We start from the raw sequence: 21,488 nt of genomic DNA, 5'->3' as shown, positions 1-21,488 counted from the left end.
AGCATGGTCTGATGCTTGGTTTATGGGGGCCTTGTCATCACATTTATGTTACAAAAGCCATTGCATTTCTTATTTGTTACATTGCATGGTGAGGATGTATGGCTATAAGTGAGAGGGATGGGTGGCGCCCACCATGGAGCATATGCCGTGGAAGTGGCCCATGATGGAAAATGGGGTACGACCCATAGTGTTAGTGAATACGGTAAGCGGGATACGACCCACAGTGTGAGTGATTATGGTAAGTGGGATACAACCCACAATGTGAGTGATTATGGTAAGTGGGATATGACCCATAGTGTGAGTGATTATGGGAAGTGGGACACGACCCACAGTGGATTAGTGATAAAGTAGCCTATATTGGGCTGCTAACAAGTTTGTATGTTGGACTTGGGTGCCATTTTTTTTTATGTGGGCCCCAAGGACCGTTTATGTGGAGTTTACTATATGGTTATACATCTAGAAATAAGACAGGTATTGGACATGGCATGGTATGACATTGCATTGACATGAATTGCATGGAATGTTATAGGATGTAACGGCCCATTAGAGGGCTCAGTATTTATTTAGAATTATTTAATTAATTATTGAGGTATTTAATTAAGAGAATTTGCCAATTAAATTTTAATGTGGCAATTTAGAGATTTCTAATTGAGAAATAGCATTTAATGGCATTTAATTATGTGGAAATTAAGTGCAAGGGCATGAAGGTAATTTTAGATAATTTAAATAATAATTTCCTATTATTAGGAATTATTTCATTAGTGATATTATGTATTTAAGGGAGAATCCATGAGTGAGAAGGATTAAGTGAAAATTATCCAAATTAATTAAGAATAAGGTCTCTAAGTTATAGTAGGAGAATGAGACGGGCTTCTAGGGCTTCTTATGTGTATATATAATCTCATAAGCCTTAGCTTTCTTCACATCATGAAGAACAAAAAGCTAAGAGAGGTAGCAGTGTCGCATAGGAACTTTTGTTAAAGCATTGAGTCGATCAAGAGTCTTCAAGATTGTTCAAGGGTTCAATCAGAGAGTTTTAACAAGCAAGTATTCTTCCTGTAATCCCTTCCATTACAGGTTCATATCAGTTTTGAATTCATATTATTCCATTTCTTCTTTGAGTTCTCAGATTTATATCAGTTACAATGTGTATATATATATACACATAGAACAATGAGTGCATGAAGAAGATATGCATAATTCTTTATAGCGATTCTTATAAATATGATCTTCGAATCATGTTAACATACGTTTTAAGATTTAACGAGACACTTTGTTCTTGTTCCCAAATCTTTATCAGTTTACATGCATATGTATATTCGTAGTTATATCATTATCCAGTGAGTTATGATAAGCTATGCATAATTTTTACAGCGTTTTTCTTCTAGAAACGATTGATTGATCCATCTTGATATTATTCTATATCAATTGGGATTGTTCTCCCAAGATTTCTTTTGGAATGGTGTAGTAATGTTAAGTTTTTTATTCAAGATATGGTCTCTATTATTGTAAGCTTTGTTTCGTATGAGTTTTTAGTCATTCGAATGAGCCTCATTGTCATTCAAATGAGTCCAATAGTATCCGAATGAGTTCTTAGCATTATCGTATCATTCGTATGTGTTCTTGAAGTTTTGAGTGTGTCATTCGAATGAGTTTTCTTGTCATTCGAATGAGTCCTTGAAGATCTGAGTAAGCCTTTGCTTTGTATCGTGTAGCATTCGAATGAAGTCTCCTTGTCACTTGAATGACCCGTGAGTATTCCATTCATTCATTCGAATGGGGTACTATTGTATTTGAATGAGTTGCTTTCTGCCCGTTCAAATGCTTGAGAATTGCCAAATTCATTCAAATGAATTTGTGAGTCATTCGAATAAGTCATTGAAAGATCCGAATAGCCTTTGTTATATATCATCTATCATTCGAATGACCTTGGTGTAGTCCATTTATTTCATTTGAATGGGTTGATGCTGCATTCGAATTTCTCCCTTATGCATCAACTGTCATCCGAATAGTATCATATGGCATCCGAATGACCCATATCCCATTCGAATGCAACTCTAGTGTTATGCCTTATATTCGAATGACCTTCCCTGCATTTAAATGACTCTCTTAAGACATCCGAATGACTTCTAGTAAATTCTTAATGCAAGTCTTAAATATAATATAAATATTTAATTCTTCAAATATTGAATTTTCATGCTAAGATATGATAAAACCCAATACACCATGCCCATTCTCATAAATTATAGAATCTTTGTATCTCAATATAGCTGATGAAGATCATATACCATGTTTAACAATTATTATGACATGTTCAACATTATTTTGTGAAATTATGTGCATACATATTTCTATGAGCATTGAGCATGACTTTATATGGAGCACTACATATCGTGTGGTAGCATTTATATGAGCATTGCATTATGCGTGCCAGGCGGCTTGTCCGCGGGGATCCCACTAGTATCAGTTTCAGTTATATCTCAATTATGAGTTGTTCGCCTGATGTCGACCAAAGGGCTAGGGGCTTTTCCCACAATATATGCTTACAGTTTTTATGTTGCAGGATTTAGATAAGTCAAGTATGTATTACAGTTATGTGGGCCTATGAGCCAAAGTTGCATACCTGCATTTACTTTACAGTTTATGTGCATTACATCTTGTAAATGCAACCTTATAGTGATTCTTATATCTCTCAGTTCAAGGATAGTTATAATCTTTATGAGTATCGATATTTCTCGATTCAACTTCAGTTATTCGTTCAAGCTTGTTACTTGTTGAGCTTTGTAGCTCACCTTGTACTTTTCACCATTCCAGGTCCCAGCGGGGGAGTACCAGATGTGGGGCCTAGCAACAGTTGTTAGTAGTGTGTGTACGTGGAGCCGCTCAAGATTAAAGATGTCTGAGAGTTTGTTAGTTTATGGTGTTTATCAGTTTAGTAGTAGTTTATATTTCGGTTGATGGATTTTCCGTTAAACAGAGTTTATGGTTTTCAATTTTTTGACTCAGAGTTTTTATTCCAGTTGATTGAGATATTTATTTATGGTATCAGATTTCAGTTTATCAGTTAGTCTTATTTTATTTTTCATAGCACCTCTTATTGGGTGTTTTAAGGAGAGGGGGTGTTACATGGGAAGAGTTATGTCTTTAACCTACAGCCTTTCTTTCTAGAGCTTGCTGAGTCTTGTGACTCACATTTGTTTTCCATCATACAAGGTAAGAGAATCACTTGAGATATCGAGTAGGCTTGACGGGGTTGGGTGTCTAGATCATCAAGCCATGATAGTAGGTGCAGAGATCTCCCGAGCCTAGCACCTGGGTGTCCTTGTGTTTTGTCAGGGTAAAGCTTTTATGCTATTGAGATATATGTGTATTATGTGAGCCAAGTTAGCTCACAATGTGAATGCTTATGTAAGAAGGATTATGAAATGTTATGTGATAAAAGGTTATGGTATCTATAAGGATTGTGTGGGAGTTAGGTTCTGTTATTGTTCGATATCATTCAAATAATGACCCTCTCACGGATCCTCTTTGTGCACGGGGCTCCGGGAGGCGAGCCGTTATAGTCGGGTTGTAAGCGGGGCAACGGGCTTGAATTTGGTTTTTACCCCGTTGTTGGGCTATGAGAGTGACAAAGGGGTTGCGTTTGGTCTTTCCCACATTGCCGGGTTGTAAGCAGGGCAACGACTTGAATTTGTTTTTCCCTCATTGCCGGGCTGTGAGCAGGGCAATGGGTTAGAATTTATTTTTCTCTCGTTATTGGATCGAGAGTGGGGTAACAGGTTTGAATTTATTTTTCCGTCATTGTCGGGTTATGAGCGAGGCAACGGGCTTGAATTTATTTTTCCCTCATTGTCCGATCGTGAATGGGGCAACGAGCTTGAATTTGTTTTTCCCCTAATTGTCGGCCTAAAAGCGGGACAATGGGGTTACGTTGAGTTTTTCCCTCGTTGTCAGGCCATAAGCGGGACAACTGGGTTGCGTTGGTTTTTTCCCTTGTTGCGAGGCTGTAAGTGGGGCAATACGTTTGAATTTGTTTTTCCCTCATTGCTGAGTTGTATGCAGGATAGCGGGTTTAAATCTATTTTTCCCTCGTTGTCGAGTTGTAAGCAAGACAACGGGCTTGCGTTAACTTAGTTTTCTTTCCTGCGAGTGAGTTATGAAAGTATATGCCCAACAAAATAAGAGAGTAAGTAGTGAACACATAATCATTTTTTACGTGGTTCAGTCAAGTGTGCCTACGTCCAAAAAAAGAAATTCCTGAAATTCTAAGTTATTTAATGCCCAGGAAATCAAGGGTGGTACAGTTGGTATTAGAGCAAACCTAAGGAAAAGTTCGCAAGTGGCTAGATGAGCATGGCCACCGTAAATTTTGGGAATTAGGTTGGTATTTTCGAGATATTTTGTGGCATGCTCTAGTTGCTTATTCAATTTGAATTATGTTATGCCTTGGTGATTTAATGGATGCTAATTCGCCCTGTCTTCTTGCCAGATGGTGAATACAAGAAGAAATTAATAGGCGCGAGAGAGGAAATGACAAAGAAAACAACACCAACCCCCACCCAGGAAGCGGTGTGGGAGGGCAAGAAGATGGAAAGGCTGACCTCGGTGAAAGTTAGATGGATAGGATCGAGAGGGTCCTAGAAGGTATGGCTGGGCGAATTTTAGAATTGCAGCCCAAGCAAAGAAGAGTATATGCTTTCGGCAAATTTTGAATAAATGAGTGATTATTTTTCTATTTAAATGTGGGGTTAGAAGCAACACTTAGTGGCTTTAATTTTAAATTAAAAATTAAAGCACAAACAAATAGTCCTAGTGGGGGAGTACCAAATGTGGGGCCTAGCAACAGTGGTCAATAGTGTGTGTACATGGAGCCGCTCAAAACCAAAGATGTCTGGGAGTTGTTAGTTTTATAGTGTTTTGTCAATTTAGGTTTATTTTGTATTTTAGATGAGGGATTTTCCCTTAAACAGAGTTTATGGTTTCTAGTTTATATTGACTCAGAGTTTTATTTCAGTTGATTGAGATATTCATTATGGAATCAGATTTCAGTTTATCAGTTAGTTTTATTTTATTTCCCGTAGTACCTCTTCTCGGGCAGTTCTAGGAGAGAGGGTGTTACATAAAGGCAATGGAAATATTAAAAAGTCAAAGAAGTGATTGGAGTGGTAACGGGACTCGCAAGTATACAAGGCAAGTGTGTGGATAATTTATGAAAATCTTATTATGGATTAAATTGTACTTGGTTTGAATTTTATCAAATAATATTAGTAATGAGAATTTATAAATGCGGGGACATGCAAGTCATTACCATGAAGGGAGTAGGGGCATTTTGGTTATTGTGGAATATGGATATATATATATATATATGTGTGTGTGTGTGTGTGTGTGTGTGTGTGTGTGGAGAATTCTTGATTTGGAGAAGGAAAATCAAAGGGAGAGAATGGAAAGGGGGAGCAACGATAGAGGAAGGAAAGAAAGAGTTAGGGTTTTGATTCTCCAACTTTCTTTCCATTATTTGGTGCATCAAAAGGTAAGATTCAAGTTATGGGTGGTTTCATCTCCCTCATATTGCGCATTTTCTTTTATTTTGGGGTGTAGGAAAGTGTGGTGGCTTTTGTAGTGAATTCTCCAAGCAAGACTATGGGGAAAGGATTATTAAGGAAAGTTCCCCTATTTTCATCTTCATCTAACCATTTGTATGGTGGATTTGGTTATGAAAATCTCATGTTTTCCCTAAAGGATTGTTGGGTATGAATCTATGTTAACAGTTTTGTAAATCACTCATCTTTTCACATTGATCCCATTAGTTTCAATTAGGTTTTGAAATATAAGTTGATTCCTGTAATACCGAAGAAAATGGATTATATGAGAATAAGTATTTTATTAGAAAAATGGAATTTTAGGGAAGATTGGTATCTAAATAGTCTGAAAAATTGACCGAATCGACTATAGGGAGTGCCCTGGAGCCGAGATGCTTAAGGAAGATTATATGGCTTTGTCGAGCATCCCAAGATAGGATTTATGGCATCGAAAGAAATTGGATCGGGAATAGTTTTCAGTACAGCTAGAAATGTAGTTATGATGTGGGCTGAAATACTGAATTATCATAGGGGACTTTCGGGAAGTCAACGAAATCTTGAGAGGGCTCTGATTTTTCGAAACGATCAACCCTGAGATGGTTTCGGGATGAATCAATGGCCCGGTGAGGACACTGGGGCAAAATCGGTATCTATCGAGTAATTATTGATTATTAATTTTGGAGATTGGATGGCTTGATGGTATTAAATGAAAGCCTTGGAGGGTCAAAGTGCAATTATTAGTTCTTCAAATTGCAATTAAAAGAATCCTCAAGTGTAATTAATGAAAGTTGTTCTTCAAATTGCAATTAAAAGAATCCTCAAGTGTAATGAATGAAAGTTGAGGGACTTGTGCGCAAATTGTATGTGTAAAATATTATATATATGTGTGTGTGTGTGTGTGTGTGTGTGTGCGCGCGCGCGCGCAGGCAGGGGTGGGAGGCATTCTGCAGCATTGAGAAGTTGGTTCTCCACTTGTAAGCTTCGGGCAGAGAATTTGAGAGGGGATTGTCGAGAGAAGGAGTGTTGGCTAAGGCTTTAAAGCTGGTGGCTCGCCTATATATATACATGAGGGTATTGATAGAGTTACAGGGAGAGAAGGGATGGTCGAATTCGGCCATGGCAGTGGCCGAGCATGGCCGAAATCAGAGAGGGAGAGAGAGAGAGCTTGCTCAAGTGAGAGAGGGTTAAAGCTGGTCGATCAAGGCAACAAAGCGCGAAGTGGTGGCAAGGGTGGCCGAAGGCGTAGCCATGGCAGCCGCGAAGCTGTTGTTGCAGCAGCCATGGTAGCTCGTCAGTGAGCTGGTCGGCTAGTAGGGGAAGCAGCGGAGCTGCAATGGAAGCCGGTGGCAGTGTGGGAGCTCGTACAGGTGGTTGGTGAGGCCCGAGAAGTGGCCAGAAACTAGGAAGCAGCGGCCATGGTAGCCATGGCCATGAGCTCCAGCAAGCTGATGTGACACGGGGAGACTGGTTGCGATGGAGGAGGCTGTGCAGGCGGCGGGGTCCGGTGGTGTCGGCCAACGGTGTCAAGGCTGGCCGCGGCGTCCGGCAGAGCCAAGGGCGATGGCTGGCAACCATGCACATGGCTAGTGCGTTGCAGGTGGGGAGAAGAAGAAGAAGAAGAAGAAGAAGAAGAAGAAGAAGAAGAAGAAGAAGAAAGAAAAAAAAAAAAAAAAGAAAATAAAGAAAAGAAGAAAAAGGAAAAAATGTGATAAAAATCCCAAAAAATCTTAGAAAAATAGGAAATAGTGATTTATTAATATTCCAGAGTTTTTGGTAAGAAAAATGGTTCTGGCAAGCGTTTTGAGGCGGTGCACGAGAATCAAGGTAATGCGCGAGAATCAAGGTTGTGCGTGAGAATCGAGGTTGTGCACGAAAATCATGGTGGTGCACGAGAATCAAGGTGGTTCATGAGGATCAAGGTTGTGCGTGAGAATCGAGGTGGTGCGCAAGAATTGGTGCACATGAATCAAGGATTTGCACGCATTTCAAGGTCAATGCATATGCATCAAGGAGACTTTAAAAGCTAAGCCTATGTGAGTTTCAGAATTTTTAATATCCTTAGAAATATATTTGATGAATTTCTATGGAAAAATATTTGGTGGACTATTTAAGTAGATATTTATTTTAGAGGAAAATGGGAGAAAAATAGAGAAATGCAAAGAAATTATGGGAAAATAGATTTTAATGTTTATTGGGATAAAATGATGGATAGGGTGCTTTGAGGATTGAGGTGAAGTGCCTTGTGCGTAAATCGAGGTCGAGCAAGTAAATCGAGGCAATGCGCATTTTTCGAGGTGTTCTAAATTTTGGGCATCAAGTGAGTGGTTTTTTCCCAAAAACTTATATATGATATGAATGTTTATGTTATACATGTTATTAATGAAAGTTATGAGCATTTTTTCATATTTGTTCATATATTATTGCATAGAAAGACGTGATTTTCATATGGCATGATATTATTGGCATATTGATACTTGTGCATGGGATGGGATTTCGCCCTAATAGTGTAGCCGTAATTCCCCAAGTGCAATTGATGGAACAATATTAGGATTATTCTACCGAAGGTGTCAAGATTCTACCTAGGGTTCCGTGCCAGGATGGGCCTGGGAAGTTACACTAGGGAAAATGTTTGTTCATGTATTTACATCATGCATTCATGTAACTATTTTTAAAACACTCACTAGAAGGTTCATCTTCTAATTGGGTTATGCCCTTGAAACATTCAAACGTTCCGGTTAGGACTTGCAGATATGGCAAGGAGATGGTTCAGATATGACCGGCACCTGGTGACGTGTCCGATAGACTTGGCAAGATGATTCTGGTATTTGCTTCCTCATAAGGATTCAGGATATGTTATTATATTGATGATCATGTATAGTTGTTACGATTTAATGTATTTTTGAGGTATCATTAGATTGCATCATTTGAGGTATTCAATTGTTATCTTGAGAAACAAGTCTCCATGTATTTAAATGTTTGAAGATGTAATGCTACGGATTCTTATGTTATGTTTAAAGTGGATGTCGATTCTATACCATATCAGATTTCGATTATCGCTTCCGTGGTTGTAATGATATGCTGCGGGTTTTTCTTGGAACTCGGTACTTGAGGTTTCAAGATATGTACCGTATTTAAAGAAAAAAAAAAGAATTTATGTATATTGTGGGCCCCAACATAGTGACACGCTCGGTAAGAAAAAGCGGGTTGTTACAATTCCCCCTATGAGATGAGGAGAATGATGTAATTTGAGGTTTAATGGAGTATTGGAAGATTTGGGATGGTTTTGGGGTGTTCCCGATTGTTTTTGTGCGTTTTTGGTCTCATTAGTTGACTATTTTGGTCTATAGTCGACTAATAAGTGGGTTAGCTGACCACCGGAAGATCAGGTCTCAACTCAGTCGACTAATGCTTTCAATAGTCGACTGATCCTCTCATTAGTCGCCTAATCATCTCATTTGTCGAATATTTGTAAGTCGACTCTACACTACACACCCTATACTATTCTAGCCATAACTTTTTTTATAAATATCTGATTGATAAATCGTTTGAATTTTTGTAAACTAGACTCGATAGGCTTCGATTTGGTATATAATCTGGGGTTATTTGGATAAGAATTGGACTGATTAGAGCCCTATTAATTAGTAGCTAAAAATTTAAATCTTTGGTTCCAATCCAACAATGTTTTGGTGCTTGGGGCATAACCACTTGTGGTGATATCCAAATCAAGATCCATCTTTGGTGTCATAATCTAGACATCATAGAGTTGGTTTTGATAAGCTAATTGAGTAATTTGGGTATGAGTTTAATCTATAGCAACCCTATCAAATTCAATCTAGATATTGGAATTCTTCTACAGTGGGAGATTTGCCTTGCATCGATTTTATGGAATAAATATCTTTCTTTGGGGTATGATGAGAGCCATTGAGGGGTTAAGTAGTAATGCTTCTAGTTGTGATTCCCTAGTCGGTTGGGATGGTCTTATTTGGCATTTCTTGACGTGTCTTGTTTTCAATGGTCGAATAGAGCTTGATCTCCCTGTGTTTCTTTACGGAATGATGTTGAACCTTAATGGGGTAGGTTCCAGATGGTTACTATTTGGGGTGGTTTATTTATTATTACACATTTCATGGTGATGCATTAGGACATTGGGCTACGGGTTTGCATACATCTGGGATCATGCTTTTTATTCAGTAGAGGCGTGAGCATTGGCATGACACGGTTAGCTTGTGAGTACCGACCTATGTATTGTAGATGAGCATTGACACATGGAGCATGTGTATGTGTGAGTTCTTATGTGGGAATAGAATGGCCTAATGCTTGGCTTATGAAGGCCTTAACATCATGTTTATGTTGCATAAGCCATTGCATTTCTTTATATGTTGCATTGCATGGATCCTTTGCGTGCAGTGGTATAATTCGTGAGATGTAGATCTATTCTGGAGAAGGGAGGACCATCCTAAGGGAGCATTAGCTCATGAGTTCTACTATTCCAGGTGTCAGGTGTAACGCCCAAGATTTTTAAACTGAAATATAATGTAATACTTGGGATTTTATTTTAGCTTCTAATACTTGAGGAAATATGTCCTTTTAAGGGATTATAGAAGCCTTGAGACAAAGGTTCAGTTTTTGAGCCAGTGGCAAAATCGTAAATATTGAGGTTCGGGTAAAAGTGTAATTTACCTAAAAATCAGGGGTATTAGCGTAATTAGTCCTTTCTTCAGGGACTAAAATGAAATTAATAATTGGCCTAGGGACCAAGTTGAAAAGGGTCTAAGTGCAATTACCTGAAAAGTTTGGGCCAAAGTGTAATTCTTGAAATATTTTTCCTAAGGGCATTTGGGAGATTCAAGAAAAGCCTTATAAATTATTTTAGAGATAAGGATGAAACCTCATGATGATATTAGAGATAAGATGAAGGCTCGTGATGACTTTAGAGATAAGATAAGTATTCATGATGACTTTAGAGATAAAGATTAAGCCTCATGATGACTTAGAGGATAAGATTTGATATGATTTGGATAAGATTTGATAAGATCTTATTGGGATAAGATTTGATAAGAATGATTGCAGAATATCTTAGAAGATATGGAATGATTAGAGAATATTTTAGAAGATTTGAAATGATTAGAATATCTTGAAAGATTTAGAAAAGATTTGAAATGATTGTGACTTACTTGGTGACCAAGTTTCCAAGCCTATAAATAGGGCTCATGGCCAAGAGTTTCCTCATTCTAAGTTGGGATAAATTCATGCTAGACGGGAGTGCTTCGAGCTTTTTGTAAAGGTGAAGCCTTCAGCATTCAAATCTCATCAAACCAAGTTAAGGTAAGTACATTATGAACTATTTATGATGTTTAAGCATGACTATGAACTATGTTATGTGGTCCCTCATGTTATGTTATGTTCACACAAGTTTCGGGACCGGAGCTCGGTAGCGCTACGCACGAGGGTTCTTACCCCTGCAAGTTGGTGGAACCTCTCGTGTCTCCATACGATATGTTATGTTATGTCATGACTTGTTTAAATACATATGATGGTTCTCTTGTACTTACTGAGATTTGCGTAATCTCACCCCCCTTATGTTTCACCCTCTCCCAGGTGAGCATGAATGAGGAGACCAGGACATGGACGTGGAGCGTGGTGGCTTGTTTAAAAAGGATTTTCAAGAACTTAAGTTTAGTTTCCTTTTGAAAACAATGTTTCTAGGGTTAAACTCTGATCTTTTCTTATATGTATGCCATAAAGCATGTCTTGGAATTTTATTTGATTTAAAGGAAGTATGATTTTGGTTTTAAGCTCCGAACATTTTTATATGAATATTATTATCATTAAGCATGTAAGTAAGTTACGGGTGTCACATTGTGGTATCAGAGCAAAGTTTACTTTCCTGTAGACTCAAATTGTTTTTAAAGAAATTTTTTTTTTTTTCCTTTTAGTAAAATTTTTAAGGAAATGCTTTTAAGGAAACATGAAAATCCACCTCGTCCCGTTCAAGCTTCTGATCTCCGGGTAAGTTATAAGAATTGCTATGCTTATTCTTTACAGATACTATGCTCATGCAAGTCATATCCCCCTTAACTATGCAGTTATTCTCTCAAGCTATATTTATGAGCATATGCTGTTATATGTATGCACACGTATGAAGCTCATGTTGGAATAAGTATGTGAGAGATATGATTCTTATTTGTCATTAATTAGTATGCGTTTTTCGCTAGTGATATTGCTCCAAACTCAAGAGTTCATGATTATTGCGGAAATATTTGTTTAGGAAAGGCTTATTAGAATGAAAGCAATTAGGAATCAAGTCCATCAAGAAGAGCTTGCAAAATGAATCGTAGTACTCTTTATCTTTAAGGACACTACATTTAGGAATTAATTATTCTTTTTCACATAAGGTTATGGAAACCCATGCAAGAAGTGCCAATAGTAGGGGCAGGCAGCCGCAAAATGAGGCTAGCGAAACCAACAACCTCAACGGGCAGTTCATGCAGTTCATTGATGCCATTCGCAACATGACGCCACTTGCCACACCACCAGTTGCACCTCCCCAAGAAAACATAAGAAATAATGCTACCTTAGTAGAGCAGTTTTGGAAGCTTCAACCTCCAACTTTCGAGGGTGGGTTAGACCCTCTAGTAGCTGAAGATTGGATAGCAACAATTGAACGGATCTTTAATCTCATAGATTGTCCAGACCCTAGGAAGGTAACTTGCGCTACATATATGTTACAACATGGAGCAAGGCATTGGTGGGATTCTACTGCCAGATCCCGACCCCAGGGATATGTGTGGACCTGGGATCAATTCAAGGAACTTTTTCTTAAGAAGTATTACCCCGCTAACATCCGTAACCAGAAGCAAGCAGAGTTCCTCATGTTAAAACAAGGTAGCTTGACCTTGATTGAATACGAAAGGAAGTTTGATGAGCTATCACGTTTTTCCCCAGCCTTAGTGGATACAAAACAAAAGAGGGCAAGGCGCTTTGAACAAGGGTTGAGAGATGATTTACAGCAGGCAGTCGTAACTTTTGAGTTAGGCACGTATCATGAGGTGCTAGCTAAGGCTCAACTGGCGAACTTTAGAGAAAGCTCCAGTAGCAATAGCAAGCTATCGCAGTCTGGACCACTAGAAAAACGTAAGTGGGAGGATAAAGGTAAAGGAAAGCAGGATTATTCGAAGAAGAATAAAGGAGGCAGTCCAACATCAGGGTATTATCAACTAAACCCAGTGTGTGACAAATGTCAGAAGCGTCATACTGGACTATGTCTCATGGGAACCGGCGCCTGTTACAGTTGTGGTGAAATGGGTCATATTGCCAAATTCTGTCCCAAGGGCCAGGTAAAGAAACAGCAGCAACAACCATATCAACAGAAGCCAGGAAATCCCTCTAAGGGGCAAGCTAGGGTGTATGCACTCACAGGACAAGAGGAGGATCAAGACCGCAACGTGTTGGCAGGTAACATACTCATCTCTAGAATACCTGCTTATACTTTGTTTGATTCTGGTTCCACCCATTCTTTTATATCCCCTAAGTTTGCAAGTAAATGCAATGCACATGTGGAACATGTAAGTACTCGCTTAGGAGTAACAATACCCTCAGGAGATATAATAGGCACGAATCATGTAGTAAGAACAGCTAAGGTGGAGGTCGGGGGAAAGTTTTTAGAAACAACCTTATATGTCTTAGATATGCAAGAATTCGATGTGATTTTGGGAATGGACTGGCTTTCCAAGCACCATGCGAGCATTCTATGCTTCGAAAAGGAAATAGTTTGTAAGTATCCTGAAGGGATAGAACTTTGCCTTTCAGTGGCTGAGACAAAATACCTTCCCCGTGTCATTTCAGCATTAAAAGCCAAAAAACTATTACAGTCGGAAGGATGTATTGGATTCTTAATGTCAGTGGTGGTTAAGGGAGGAAAAGAATTAACAGTGAATGACGTTAAAGTAGTAAAGGACTTTCTAGAGGTTTTCCCTAATGACTTGATTGAAATGCCACCAGAACGAGAAGTAGAGTTTACTATTGATCTGGTGCCCGGTTCCGCACCTATTTCTAAATCTCCTTACAGGATGGCACCAAAGGAGCTACACGAGTTGAAAACCCAGTTAGAGGAACTATTGGGGAAAGGATTTATTCGACTAAGTGTATCCCCCTGGGGAGCACCGGTATTATTCGTCAAGAAGAAAGACGGATCAATGAGGATGTGCATCGATTACCGAGAATTGAATAAGATTACTATTAAGAACAAGTATCCTCTTCCCAGGATCGAGGACTTGTTTGATCAGTTACAAGGTGCACAAGTATTCTCAAAGATTGATCTAAGGTCAGGATATCACCAGTTGAAGATCAAATCTAGTGACATCTCGAAGACAGCTTTCAGAACTCGGTATGGTCATTATGAGTTTTTAGTCATGCCCTTTGGCTTGACTAATGCGCCTGGAGTTTTTATGGACCTAATGAATCGAGTTTTCTATGAGTACTTGGATAAATTTGTCATTGTCTTTATTGATGATATATTGGTGTATTCTCGAAGTGAAGAAGAGCATGAAAAACATTTGAGGGTTGTTTTAGGGATCTTGAAGGAAAAGAAGCTATTTGCAAAATTCAAGAAGTGCGAGTTTTGGTTGGAACGGGTGGTATTCCTTGGACATGTTATCACAGCCCAAGGAATAGAAGTGGACCCCAGCAAGGTAGAAGCGGTATTAAATTGGTCAAGACCAACCAATGTAAATGAGGTTCGCAGCTTTTTGGGTTTAGCTGGATACTATAGGAGGTTCATTGAAGGGTTCTCCAAATTGGCAGGGCCTTTGACGCAGCTGACTCGCAAAGGTACTAAGTTTGAATGGACAGAGAAATGTGAAACTAGTTTTGAAGAATTAAAGAAGAGGCTGGTCAACACACCAGTATTAACTATTCCTGAAGGGTCAGAAGGTTTTGTTATTTATAGTGATGCATCCAAACAAGGAATTGGATGCGTATTGATGCAAAAAGGTAAGGTAGTTGCATATGCATCAAGGCAGTTGAAGCCTTATGAGCAAAACTATCCTACACATGACCTAGAACTTGCTGCAGTAGTGCATGCCTTGAAAATCTGGAGACACTATCTATACGGAGGTAAATGCGATATCTATACCGATCATAAGAGCCTTAAGTACATCTTCACACAAAAAGAGTTAAATATGAGGCAAAGGAGATGGCTGGAATTAGTGAAGGATTATGATTGTGAAATCCACTACCACCCCGGCAAAGCAAACGTGGTGGCAGACGCCTTGAGTAGAAAGAAAATGAGCCAAGTAGCAGCTTTGACAGCACAAAAGCCTTTGTGGAAGGAGTTTGAGAGGTTAAGCCTCGAGTTTGTTGCTATGCCATCTAATTCTAATGCTCGTATGGCAACACTCTCTGTTCGACCGACTCTCCATGATTGGATTAAGAGCCATCAGAAGGGAGGCCAATTCTTTGAATACATCAAAGCTGACGTTAACACTGAGAAGCGGAAGGACTTCACAATAGCTAGTAATGACACACTCTACTACCAAGGGAGACTGTGTGTGCCAAACTTTGAGGAACTAAGGCAGGAAATTCTAGAAGAAGCCCACTCCACTCCTTATTCTGTACATCCTGGAAGTATAAAGATGTATCGTGACCTAAAAGCAGTGTTTTGGTGGAGGAATATGAAAGAAGACATAGCTAAATTTGTTGAGAAGTGTTTGATATGTCAGCAGGTGAAAGCTGAGCACCAACGACCAACAGGGTTACTGCAACCATTGGAGGTTCCAAAGTGGAAATGGGAACATGTGACGATGGACTTTGTTGTAGGATTTCCAAAATCAATAGTAGGACATGAGGCTATTTGGGTGATCGTGGATCGACTTACCAAATCAGCTCACTTCTTACCTGTTCGGATGACATTTACAATGGATCAGCTTGCACGACTGTATGTTAAGGAAATAGTAAGACTACATGGTGTTCCAGTTTCCATTGTATCGGATAGGGACCCGAGGTTCACATCCAACTTTTGGAAGAGCTTACACAGAGCCATGGGAACCAAATTGAGTTTTAGTACAGCTTTTCATCCTCAGACAGATGGACAATCTGAAAGGACAATACAAACTTTAGAGGATATGCTTCGTATTTGTACCCTAGAATTTGGTGGACATTGGGAGAAACATCTACCATTAATTGAATTCGCATACAACAACAGTCACCATGCATCTATTGGCATGGCACCCTATGAGGCACTATATGGAAGGAAATGTAGATCACCTGTTCATTGGAATGAAGTTGGGGAGCGGAAGATTTTGGGTCCAGAGATTGTGGAACAAACTGTACAAGTCATTGAAAAGATCAAAGATAGTATGAAGAAGGCTCAAGATAGACAGAAAAACTATGTAGATAAAAGAAGAAGGGATTTGGAGTTTTCCATTGGTGATAAGGTATTCTTAAAAGTTACACCCATAAAATGAGTTTTACGGTTTGGGAAGAAAGGAAAGCTTAGACCTCGGTTTATAGGTCCATTTGAGATCTTAAAACGGGTTGGGAACGTTGCTTATCAGCTAGCCTTACCACCAGATCTCTCAGCAGTACATGACGTTTTCCACATATCAATGCTCAGAAAGTATGACCCCGACCCAACCCATGTAATAAAGCATCAACCATTAGAGATACAGCAAGATTTGAAATACGAGGAGGCACCAATAAGCATTGTTACTCGGGAGGTAAGAAGGCTTCGCAATAAAGATATACCATTGGTCAAGGTGTTATGGAAACATCATTCAGTCGAAGAAGCAACATGGGAGCGCGAGGAAGATATGCGATCCAAATATCCCCAGCTGTTTGAAGACGAGAAGTAAGGTAAATTTTCGAGGACGAAAATTGTTTTAGGAGGGTAGATTGTAACGCCCAAGATTTTTAAACTGAAATATAATGTAATACTTGGGATTTTATTTTAGCTTCTAATACTTGAGGAAATATGTCCTTTTAAGGGATTATAGAAGCCTTGAGACAAAGGTTCAGTTTTTGAGCCAGTGGCAAAATCGTAAATATTAAGGTTCGGGTAAAAGTGTAATTTACCTAAAAATCAGGGGTATTAGCGTAATTAGTCCTTTCTTCAGGGACTAAAATGCAATTAATAATTGGCCTAGGGACCAAGTTGAAAAGGGTCTAAGTGCAATTACCTGAAAAGTTTGGGCCAAAGTGTAATTCTTGAAATATTTTTCCTAAGGGCATTTGGGAGATTCAAGAAAAGCCTTATAAATGATTTTAGAGATAAGGATGAAGCCTCATGATGATATTAGAGATAAGGATGAAGCCTCATGATGATATTAGAGATAAGATGAAAGCTCATGATGACTTTAGAGATAAGATAAGTATTCATGATGACTTTAGAGATAAGATAAGTATTCATGATGACTTTAGAGATAAAGATTAAGCCTCATGATGACTTTAAGGATAAGATTTGATATGATTTAGATAAGATTTGATAAGATCTTATTGGGATATGATTTGATAAGAATGATTGCAGAATATCTTAGAAGATATGGAATGATTAGAGAATATTTTAGAAGATTTGAAATGATTAGAATATCTTGAAAGATTTAGAAAAGATTTGAAATGATTGTGACTTACTTGGTGACCAAGTTTCCAAGCCTATAAATAGGGCTCATGGCCAAGAGTTTCCTCATTCTAAGTTGGGATAAATTCATGCTAGACGGGAGTGCTTCGAGCTTTTTGTAAAGGTGAAGCCTTCAGCATTCAAATCTCATCAAACCAAGTTAAGGTAAGTACATTATGAACTATTTATGATGTTTAAGCATGACTATGAACTATGTTATGTGGTCCCTCATGTTATGTTATGTTCACGCAAGTTTCGGGACCGGAGCTCGGTAGCGCTACGCACGAGGGTTCTTACCCCTGCAAGTTGGTGGAACCTCTCGTGTCTCCATACGATATGTTATGTTATGTCATGACTTGTTTAAATACATATGATGGTTCTCTTGTACTTACTGAGATTTGCGTAATCTCACCCCTCTTATGTTTCACCCTCCCCCAGGTGAGCATGAATGAGGAGACCAGGACATGGACGTGGAGCGTGGTGGCTTGTTTAAAAAGGATTTTCAAGAACTTAAGTTTAGTTTCCTTTTGAAAACAATGTTTCTAGGGTTAAACTCTGATCTTTTCTTATATGTATGCCATAAAGCATGTCTTGGAATTTTATTTGATTTAAAGGAAGTATGATTTTGGTTTTAAGCTCCGAATATTTTTATATGAATATTATTATCATTAAGCATGTAAGTAAGTTACGGGTGTCACATCAGGAGTACCGCCCTGATGGTGCTTCGCCTTATGATTTTGATGTGTGAGACTGGGGCTTCGAGTCCCATAACAGTCGAGATTCCTGAGATCTTTGATGTGGTGGTGTTCATGGTTCTGTTGTGGTAGCCTGTCATGGCTGCTAGTAGGTTTGTATATGAGGCCTTGGGAGCCATTGGTTGTGATCTCTTATATGGGCCCCAAGGACTATATGTGTGCATTTATGCATTTTTGGTTATGACTTGGCATTATGGTACATGGCATGGCTTGATATGCGATACATATTCATGTGTGGGGATGTTTATGGGTGAGTCAACTATCATCCCTGGTATCCTTTTTCTTATATATGTACTTGGTGAGTCTTGTTACTCACTCTTGCTTTACATCATTTCAGGTAAGCGTGGAAAGGTAGTCGAGGGTGGGTTCAACCAAGCTTAGCTTTCCCTATGATAGATGTCGTCTACAGAGACACCCTAACTGAAAGATTCTTGGGCGTTTTATCTTGTTTTGAGTCCAGGAAGAATATTGTCTTGCTATGCTAGGCAAGGTGTTTTTGTGGGATTCATGGGCATATGGGCCCTAAGGTTGTCATTAAAGATTGTGCACTATATGACTTATGCTTTTGTTGTGTATATTAACAAAAAGCTCTTTAGAGATGTTTTTAGTCTGCATCTCTATCCATTTCCATGAGGGCTTTCTGTCGAAACTCCTGTGTTTATGAGACTTTTGGGAGCGAGTCCTTACAATTGGTATCAGAGCAAGGTTAGGATTTGTCTTTGTACACATAGGAGGAATGGGTAGAGTTAAGAATGTGTCGAGTGGTCAATTATAAATCTGAATAAGGATTTTGATCTAAGTGTGCTAATTGTGAAGGAATAATGTAATACCAAGTATTTTATATCAAAGGTATTTTAAAAATTGAGGAGTCAAAATGAGATTTATCAATGTTTCGAGCTTATGTTAATTTTCAAACATACACAATAGAGGTAAGTGACCACACCAAGGCAAAGCAAGGAAGATAAAAATGCCCAAGGAATTAGGGTTTGACAAAACCAGAAGACTAACGAAGGTTTGGGAGCAAAACTACCCAAATAAGGGCATCCGAGCCAAAGTGTAAAATGCATAAATTGCTCGAGGGAGGTCGAAATGATGAAGTTTGTGGAAATTCGTGAGGGAATACAATATTTAATATACTATTAAATATAATCATTTTAATTATATTATAATATTAATTTTAAAATTAATTTTATAATATTTTTCTTTTCTTTTCTTTTTACTCCCAAATCTTCAAAATTCTTTGCTGGGTTCCTACAAAAAGATATTAAAATAATGTAAAATCCATATAAACACACATTTATGTAGAAAAATTAGCACAAGGTTAAGATGAAAATTAGATAAAAATATATACACAATTAAGCCCTATCACAAGGCCTGTTCGTATGAAGAGAACTCGAGGGAAAAGCCAAGCGGTAAAGGTTATCCTTAGAATCTCGACGCAATAATCTGGTTCGCTCGTAGCCGGCGAAGCATTGAAAATAGCCAAGGTCTTAACGAGGGCCTCGGTTGCTTTAGGAGCTGAGGTCGCCTCGGCCGAAGAAAGAGAGAAGGCAGTCTCCACCCTTTGTCGCCTTGTTTTTAGGGTCAAAATCTCCTTCATGCACAACGCGGAATCCTCCTCTAACGAAGCTTTTCCTATTAATCCTGGGTGCCTCTTTCTACCCATTGGCGAAATCTCCAATTTGCTCTCAACAACTGTCTAATCCTCTCGATTAGATTTAGCTAAATTGCTAGGATCGCGACCAACGCAACATTCCTTTAGGCACTACTCTAGCTACAGAAACCCTCTCGAGCTTAGCGGCTTAGCTATTAACTCTGCAGCTCGGCCTCCCTCCAACTCGACAGCTCGACCCTTCGCTAGCTAGGCAACACGGCCTCCACCAGCTCAGCCCTCTGCCAACTCGGCAACTCGGCCTCCACCAACTCAGCAGCTCGGCCCTCCGCCAACTCGACAGCTCAGCCCTCCGCCAACTCGGCCTCCACCAGCTCGGCAGCTCAGGCCTCCGCCAGCTCAGCCACTCGACCTCTACTAGCTCGACAACACTCAATTAAGCTACACATCCCTGCTCTTACTAACCACCTTCTAAACCTCAGATCTCTTTCTCAAACCAACTGATATGACCACCAGATTTCGCTAAACTCTCATACTAGTAGCATACACGGCAATCAACAAGGCCTTACCTTCACAGTCCTCGAACTTCATGCTCCCATCATTGTCATTACAGGTGCTATCACCTGGCAATCAATCGTATGTCATCAACTGGAACCCATCCAGTCCTACATGAGGATGCCTCCTCAGTATCACATCGACACATTCAAGATTAACACTCAACTGTGCAACTGTGACCCTTCACAGATTTCACAACCATGCCTTAGCCACATGTTCAGCCTAACACAACTCACATCATAGAGATCCCTACACTTGAAACCCTACACGTTTCAGTATTCCATCTCATGGTTGGTTTTCATCTCGTAAGTCTCACCCTCCACGACACTTACTTCACATGACTTCCCGGGGTCACTTCCTAACTCTTCCAATCAACCCTATATTCTCACATAACACAGGATCACATTGGATCCATCACCCCAGTTTACCAAATCAACCACGATCAACTCTAGCCACAAATGCGCTAAGATCCTTTAACAAGGAGTATCATCACACGACTTGCCATGATTCCACAAGTTATCACTCAACATGGAACTTAGGCTTAGCCCGGACATAACTTACATTTCGCTCTAGGGTTTCGGCATCTAATCGTCTCCACTGTAGACTGGATGTAACACCACGATAATTTGGGAGAAGTTAATAATTATTAATTTTGCATTTGGAGAAAATTTTGATTTATTGGAAATTTAAGGAAAAATAATGGTTTATGTTGTTTTGAGGAAATAGGAAATTAAGGGTAATTAATTAAATTATTTGGGAATATTTATGGAAGTAAGAAAGGATTAAAATAAATTACTTTAGTGGAATTTCTGGAATTTGGGGTGTTAGGGGAATAAGTGAAAATGGAAATTAGGGTGTGTGTGTGTAATTAAAGGAAATTGTGGGTGTTAAAATGTAAAAATTCAGAAGTGGCAGAGAGTCACTATAAAATTAAATGGGCGCATATATATGTTGAAGATGTGTGTGACACGGGCAGTCGTGCAAGAGGGATGCCAGGCGAGGGACGCGAGATCGAATTTATGGGCGTGCACATGAGGCTGGGGATTTTGCTAATTTTATTTCGGCTAAGGGAGGGCCAAAACAACGTCATTTCAGCCCTAAGGCGGTGCTGGCATGAGCTGTTACTAACTGCGCCACGTGGCTGCACCCTAGCCCTTCGTTTTAGCCAATTTAAAGGCCGATTTCGGCCATTTATGAAGCCAACAATTCCAGAGAGCAATTGAGGAAGAAGCAGTAGCGTACAATGACGAAAAAATGTGGAATTTTGGGGAAAAAATCAAGATTTAATGTGGTTTAATTGTTGTTTAATTAGCTAGGTAAGTAAAGAATTATGTATTAATCATTTTGTATGGTTGGAATTTAATTTTGGGTCAAAT

The 21,488-nt window shown here is 39.2% G+C and overlaps 1 protein-coding gene across 1 annotated transcript; it reads left to right on the top strand.

The window, feature by feature from the left end:
- Positions 1-11,977: 11,977 nt before the first annotated feature.
- Positions 11,978-13,430, top strand: LOC127811108 (uncharacterized). Its single transcript, XM_052350821.1, has 2 exons — positions 11,978-13,144; positions 13,389-13,430. Exons 1-2 carry the CDS (start codon positions 11,978-11,980, stop codon positions 13,428-13,430), a joined length of 1,209 nt encoding a protein of 402 aa, XP_052206781.1.
- The last annotated feature ends 8,058 nt before the right edge of the window (positions 13,431-21,488 follow it).

Source organism: Diospyros lotus, chromosome 10, assembly GCF_014633365.1.
Source record: "Diospyros lotus cultivar Yz01 chromosome 10, ASM1463336v1, whole genome shotgun sequence".
NCBI classification, from domain to species: Eukaryota; Viridiplantae; Streptophyta; class Magnoliopsida; order Ericales; family Ebenaceae; genus Diospyros; species Diospyros lotus.
Note: the sequence above shows the minus strand (reverse complement) of the source record. Positions and strands in the feature narration are given on the sequence as shown.